Source organism: Larimichthys crocea, chromosome XIII (genome assembly GCF_000972845.2).
Source record: "Larimichthys crocea isolate SSNF chromosome XIII, L_crocea_2.0, whole genome shotgun sequence".
Taxonomy (NCBI): domain Eukaryota; kingdom Metazoa; phylum Chordata; class Actinopteri; family Sciaenidae; genus Larimichthys; species Larimichthys crocea.
In genome coordinates, this window is record NC_040023.1 from 18,055,710 (window position 1) to 18,062,726 (window position 7,017).

At 42.0% G+C, this 7,017-nt stretch overlaps 2 protein-coding genes across 2 annotated transcripts; both read right to left on the reverse strand.

Annotated features, from left to right (window-relative positions):
* Positions 1 to 6: 6 nt before the first annotated feature.
* hoxa9b (homeobox A9b) lies at positions 7 to 1,981 on the reverse strand. The gene is made up of 2 exons (XM_010741915.3): positions 1,384 to 1,981; positions 7 to 922 (listed from the first exon to the last, which is right to left on the reverse strand). The coding sequence occupies exons 1-2, from the start codon at positions 1,898 to 1,900 to the stop codon at positions 684 to 686; spliced, it is 756 nt and encodes a 251-aa protein (XP_010740217.1). The 5' UTR covers positions 1,901 to 1,981; the 3' UTR covers positions 7 to 683.
* A 1,478-nt stretch (positions 1,982 to 3,459) lies between these two features.
* Positions 3,460 to 7,011, reverse strand: hoxa10b (homeobox A10b). The gene is made up of 2 exons (XM_010741914.3): positions 5,588 to 7,011; positions 3,460 to 4,628 (listed from the first exon to the last, which is right to left on the reverse strand). The coding sequence occupies exons 1-2, from the start codon at positions 6,360 to 6,362 to the stop codon at positions 4,354 to 4,356; spliced, it is 1,050 nt and encodes a 349-aa protein (XP_010740216.2). The 5' UTR covers positions 6,363 to 7,011; the 3' UTR covers positions 3,460 to 4,353.
* Positions 7,012 to 7,017: the final 6 nt, after the last annotated feature.

Sequence of the window (7,017 nt, forward strand, 5' to 3'; positions counted from 1 at the left end):
AAGCAGTAAAACTTTGTTTTTTAAAGCCTTTTTTTCCCCTGAAATAAAACAAGAGAAATAAAATTTTGAATTTTGTTGAAGTAGTTTTAGGCAAACAGAGCAGTGAATTAAGTAAGTTGTAGTATTTTATTGATTTCTATTATACATTTTGTTCAAATATGTAAGAAATAGTCCGTATGTTTTAATATTAAGCAAAACAAAAAAAATCTTAAGACATAATACTTTTCTCATGTGCAAGCCTATACAAACTACTTTATTTTGGATGAGACCATAACGACGAGGTATTTTTTTAAGTGTGCACAGTGTTCTCACAAATGGATCAAAACCGAACGGTTATAAAACATCTAGATCGCAAAAGGAATAAGTTAAACAATGCAAATAGGTAGCTGAAAGACATTCAGGTAGTCAAGGAATAATTTCATGCAAATAACAAATGTGTGTAGGTAACTATTTCTGTGCGCAAAGTACAACACAAGACACTTTGTCCTCTCACTAACATCAAACACTGGATATCATAGAAATGAAATAAAACATCCAGCATTGTATTAACGACACAAACTTTACAACAACATGTGTAACAGTTCAGGAATATTAAGGACAGACCCCCTCCCTTCTCTCTCTCTCTCTCCCTCCCTCCCCCACCTCCCCCCTCAGGCTCTAATCCACCAGCAGTCCCAAACAAGTTAACTGTCTCTCCGCCGGTCTTTGTTTTCTTTCTTCATCTTCATCCTGCGATTCTGAAACCAGATTTTCACCTGTCTCTCGGTCAAACTCAGGACTCTCGCTACTTCGTATCTACGATCCCGGGGAAGGTACATGTTAAATAGAAACTCCTTTTCCAGTTCGAGGATTTGATGCTTTGTATACGGACAACGCTTTTTTCTGGTGGGCTTTGCGTGAAGCCAGTTGGACGATGGGTTATCTGGAAACAGGGGGTCAAAAACCAGGAGACAGGAGAGTTAATGCTCTCAGAACAGCATTCAAAAAACGAGACATGGGAGGACATGCTACTCCTGGCAAGACTCTATATGTGGAAAAGAAATTACCACTCTCCACTGAGCAATTTGTGGGCTGAGAATAGCACATCGCACACCAAATTCCTTTGATTTTTTTGGATAATTATATATAATGATGGGTGTCAAACACCTCGAAGAATATACACATCTTATTTTTACAGAACATCCTGTCATTGAGCTCAAAGACTGTTTCTCACTGAGCTTAAAGAATATTTACTATTAAATATGTACGCCCATTTTTGTACCAAACCAAGCCTGTGGCATCCAAACCAAATCCTCCACATCCTCAAGCCATTCATGTCATTTTCATTCATCTAAATGAGTCCATAAAGTGACCAGAATAAAACGAAAACACTGCATTGCTTACTTGCATCTATCTCCCTCTTTTCGTCTGCTGTCGGGGTCTCTTCAGTGGCTTTAGACGTGGATGTGGTTTCGCAGGGAATCTCCGCAAGCGACGCTTCGTTTCCTATGTCAGACAAAAGAGGTGTGTGCGTTTCCAAAGTTGTACATTCGGCACTCCCAATCAGAGGCTCGGGTTTTATCTCATAATGCATGGCTGTCGATGGTAATCCCGTCAAACACAGGGACGCGGACACTGGATCCAACGCCCAGGAGCGCGTAAACATGCCATCGCTGTCCCCACTCGTGTAATGGTGATGTATATAGGTCGGAGTGGCTGTGTTTGGAGGGTGGGTCGAGATGGGACTCCAAGATCCACCAAAAATAGAAGATTTCGCCTGCAAAGGGCAAGACTCGTGTCCGCCATATTCGGTGAGCATCGCCTGCTCCACCCCTGCAGCTGATGAGTACCTCGGTGCCAGATCTTCCTGCTCGGGAAGAACGGGCGACTCAACGTAATAACTCGTTCCCAACGTCGACATTGCAAGAAAAAAAATGCAAAAAAAATCAAAAATAGCGCGTTTACAGTCCTGCAATGTTTAGAAAAAACAGATTCATTGCATATAATGTGCTGCTTTCCTGCACCAGCTAGGGGCTCAATGCGTCCAGCAAGTTGAACCTTGCCCAAGACTGGATAGGGCGCCCCAAACACGTGACCGTGGGACAGAACAATAAATAATAAATCAGCCTGCTGCTCAAGTAAATGGCCACCATTTTCCTCACCATATTTTAATAGCAAATTCCCGCGCCTTTATTGGGAAATATTACGTTTTATAAGCAATAAACGTTATGATTTCTGTCAAGAGATCTTATGCTGGTGTAATCGAACAGAGGGGTGCAGGGGGAGTATTATTTTAAAAGGCTCCATTTGTGAAATCACCAAACAGGCTCTTCGCTTAAAAATGGTACATTCATAAAAACCCAATGGGATGATTTATTCTCCAAAATAAAAGACTTATAATAATTTAATGACCTGCATCTATAAACCTCTTACTGTTGCTCGTTAGTGGCTGCTATATAAACCATTCTTCTTAGACTTCTTAAATAAGATAAAACAAAAGCAGAGATGTGTTTAAAGCATCACTGGAGGTTACAAAATCAAAACAGCCATCTACACATTAAGCGACATCTTCCAAGATGCACATTGCTGTGTCTGCAGGGCTGTGGCTTTTACTTTGAAGGCAATCTAAAACGGAAAGTGGGGTGAGGTTATTTGGGTGCTATATAACGGTCCTTTTTATCACGGGCAATTGGGTTGTTTTTCTTAAGGTTACAACCTGGCTGTCTAAGCTAAATATCACCAATAAAGCTCAGCCTTTGTGTCCATTCTCTGGCGCAAGCAGACGCATCCGGCATTTCCTACGGCGAGGCAACTGGCAGACTGCAATGATCATAACCGAGGCCTTGTCTGTCCTTTCCTCCTCTCCCGGACATATACAAGCCTGAATCCTTTCATTTGCCTGCCTGCATCTTTACTTCCTGTTGTTTGGATCACACAGAGACGCTGAAAAAATCTTTTGCAGAGATGGTCTTTAAATTATAGACACTGAGAAAAAAACTTTGCATCTCTAAGATTAAATGTAACCATGTCCAGATGGATATATAATACAATTTAGCTCCATAATGAAAAAACAGAAAGATCATATCAAGTGTTCCCTTTACGCACAACCATAAAACACTTTATTGCACTTTTTGGAATAATCATTTTTTATGTGTCTGAAGCAGCCTGAGCCAAATTATTAATAAATTGGACCAATAATTAATAGTGATTCACTTTTCAGGATGCGACGAGTTTTACTGAGGTAATCAAGGCAGCTTCGTGTTGTGGGAGAAATATTATAGCCCAACAACATGAGACTACCTAAACCACTCAACAGCCCGCTGTCCTCTTCAGGAATATCTCTTATCATATGAGTGTGTGTGTGTGTGTGTGTGTGTGTGTGTGTGTGTGTGTGTGTGTGTTTTGAAGGTGTGAAANCCAGAATAACAAGTCAACCTGTAACAATTTTAGAAATCTGTAAAGGCGCAAAAGTCAATGTTCAGACAGGTTTTATTCATGATCTGATCAGTGCGGCAATTATGAGACTGTTTTGCAAAATCCTGGAGCTGTTTTCGTCCCAATCCGTCGTTCCTTAGACATGAGAATTAAACATTTCAGCATTAAAAAATTAAAATTAAAATTAAAAAAATAAGCCACTTATTCACAATTTAAAATACATTCGAAATAATAACAACGGAAATATGCTTCTCCTCTCACTGTGTGGTTTACATTTAAGTCTGGTGTCAAGGACAAAAAGCAACCAAGTGTGCACAGCCACCAGACATCTATTACAGGCCTAAACCATGAAGAACATCACCCTCTACTACTGTAGTAATATTTACTGTGCACAAAGCGGACCCAGTCCAAAACACAAAGGCGTTAGCACCATGCACTGAACCTGTGCCAGCTTTTTTAAAGATTTAAACACCGCGCAGCTCCTAATCTTTCTGAATGAAATAAGAAGTCTGCAGTTGCGGGGATGGTTTTATTAAATTGACCAGCAAAAAAAAAAAAAAAAAAGTGCAAATGTTCATCAGACCTCTTGGGTTCTTTAGCTGTCACATAAAATATCCCAAGGGTTAGTCCAGCATGCAAATTCCAATGGTTCACTCAGGTTGACTATACAATATGTACAAGCCTGAAGCTCTGAAACATTGTGGTCACATTCTGAACATCTTAAACACAATGGATCAACGTTACAAATGTAGCTATTTATAAATACATATCCACGACAAAATAAAAACAGACGTGAAAATAAGAAAGAACAACAATCAATAAGTTAGCAGTAGGGTCCTATTTTCCATGGACATTCTCACAGTTGGGTTGGGAGGGGGGGGGGCTCTGCTCAGGCGCCCTTGCCATGGATGGAGGAGGGCGCCAAAGACGCAGACAGTCTCATGAGAAACTGAAGTTGCTGGAGAGCTCTCGGATCCTATTCTCCCGGCTCATTTTTTTCAGTTTCATCCTCCTGTTTTGGAACCAGATTTTGACTTGCCTGTCAGTGAGGTGCACACTGCGGCTGATCTCCAGGCGACGCTCCCTTGTCAAGTACATGTTGAAGAGAAACTCCTTCTCCAGCTCCAGAGTCTGGTGCTTGGTGTAGGGGCAGCGCTTCTTTCGGCCACTCTTAGCTGTGAGCCAGTTAGCCGTACTTTCCATTTTTCCATCTCCTATAGGACGAAAACGAGACATGAGGACATTAGGCAACAGGTGTGACAAAAACAAACATCATAGAACGGAGGAAAGGCTCATTTTAGTGGTTTGAAAATTGTGGACTAATAAAATCCAAAATCCAAAATAAACAAAACATGTCCAATTAATACAACTGTGTTTTATTGTAAACTACTGAAGACGTGGTTTGATATATAAATTCGACAATTTGAACTGACACCTACTGCACAACCATATATATTAATACCCGTATAATGCATGATTTCTGTCTACTGTTTGATTTTTATTACCATTTTACGCACAACCACACATCTATGTGGATATGCCGTATAGCTGCAATTCAGCATTTTACCAGAAACAGCTATTTGCCCCGTTAAGCAGCCTTAACCACAGCAGCCTGTAGCCAACTGCACGTTTATTAAGACATAAAACATAGTCTGCACCGTCTGCTGAAATTATAGCGAGGCCTGGACTAGAATGGATTGGCCTTGTCAATGTGAAACCCGGATAATATTTAAAAATCAGGAAGAATTCGTATGTTTTTAAAATTATGAAAACTTCTCATAGTTCCCTGCTAAAATAAATCCATCATAATAGCATTGTAATTAAAGCACAGCTATAGCAGCGTATTGTGATGTAAAAAAACAAAACAAAACAAAACAAAAAAAAAAACAGCTAATAAAGCACAATAGGTCTGATCTCGGCTCTGATTGGTTAAGTCATGTTCAATTTCGCCTCATGCCCGATAAAACGGTAAATATCCGATAAACACGCACCTAAGAGTGTCTGACCTAAATATAATACTCTAACAGAAACTCACAGTTCATACTCATGCAGCCCTCTGTGGTTAGAAATCAACGATTAAACGAAACAATGGAAGCCAAATCAAATCTACGTGCATGCCCTTTACGCAGTCTAATTTTGCAACATATTTCTTCAATGTGTGCCGACTCTTCACCTTTGACTGGCTTTTCTGGAGATTCCACACTGCATGTCTCAGCGGGTTCAGGGGAAGATGAGCTTTCCGAGGAGAGGCGGCTGTCCTCCTCTCTGGCCGGGGCGCAGGGCGCAGGGACAGGCGCCTCCTCGTGGCTCTCTCTCCGCTCCGGCTCAGCAGAGGTAGCCTGAGACTGGGAGGGCTGGCTGTCCAAACGGGCAGGTCGTTGGAGACTAAAGTGATTCATGTTTGGCTGGACATCATGGTAAAGCCTGGAGGACGTGTATGTCTGGGACAGGCGGAAGTAGCCCGGGACCGGCAAGGTGCTGCCGGTAACCGGGCATGATGCAGTCGAGTAGGAAATGTCATCTACAGTTGATCCTTTAGGACATTTGTCAGACTCATAAAGGCAATATGCGCTCTCCTCTTTTATACTCGGTGAGAACGAACACTGAGCCATATGCTGGCCGCTGGGCTGCTCTACCCGGCATGATCTCGACGTTTCCAGCCACGTTTCCATCCCTTGAACATACGGAGCAGGAGAAGGGATCACGCTTTGGGTGCTTGGCTCGTTGCGCTTACCGATCCCGGGGAAACAAGAGCCGCCGGAGAGTCCATATGAATATTCCGACGCCGGTGGCAAATACACCCCGTTACTTTGGTAATATGAACCACTGTCGGTTCTCACGTTGATTAAGGAGTCCACGAAAAACGAGTTTCCAGCTTGATTGTTGGGGCATGTCATCGTTGTGGTATAATTTGACGGAGGATGAAGATAGCCCTTTCTGGCTGACATTTCTTGTGCAAAACATTGCTGAATAATTACTGATACTCACGCTTCTCACTGTAGCCTGCAGCCAATTAAAACACCAGCACGACTACAGACTCCTCCCAGTCCGGCCGGGCAGCTCCACTGTGTCGTATATTTTGTTTTAGGCTAAGTAAAGAGAAAACTATGGGGGAAAGTGGTGCATCAGAGGGTTTTAGCTCAAATCTTTAAATCTCCTTTTGAATCTCACATTTTCAGCCACCTATAAGCCCGAAGCTGCCTATGTTAATTTAACAACAGCCCCTATTTGACAACTCGGTTGTTGAAAGCTGTCCCTAACAATTATGTACAATGCATAGCTTTATGGCCAGTTTTACAGCACTGTAAAAATGAAGGGTTTTTAGAGGTGCCTCTGAGAAACACAGGGTGCATCAAAAATCCAAAAAGGTCCTGTGTGCCTCTTTGGTCGAGGTACTCTTAACCTTTTTTGTGCTGCTCTGGTGATTATTACTGGACTATTTTCTTTTAATTCCTCATGATAAGTAGTGTAGTACTAGTTTTATCTCGCCACATTGCTGGGGAAACCAGTGCAAAGTCACTTCCTTCAGAGCCCCCGAGCTTATCTTGGTCGTGGTGTGAATATTGTGGGTGCAAATGCCATGATTGCGTCCAGACACCTTTT

Coding starts and splice junctions, on each gene's coding strand:
- hoxa9b (XM_010741915.3), bottom strand. CDS start 1,900: ATGTCGACGTTGGGAACGAGTTATTACGTTGAGTCGCCCGTTCTTCCC. Junction 923..1,383: donor AAAGAGGGAGATAGATGCAA/GTAAGCAATGCA, acceptor CCCTGTTTCCAG/ATAACCCATCGTCCAACTGG.
- hoxa10b (XM_010741914.3), bottom strand. CDS start 6,362: ATGTCAGCCAGAAAGGGCTATCTTCATCCTCCGTCAAATTATACCACA. Junction 4,629..5,587: donor TCCAGAAAAGCCAGTCAAAG/GTGAAGAGTCGG, acceptor TTCGTCCTATAG/GAGATGGAAAAATGGAAAGT.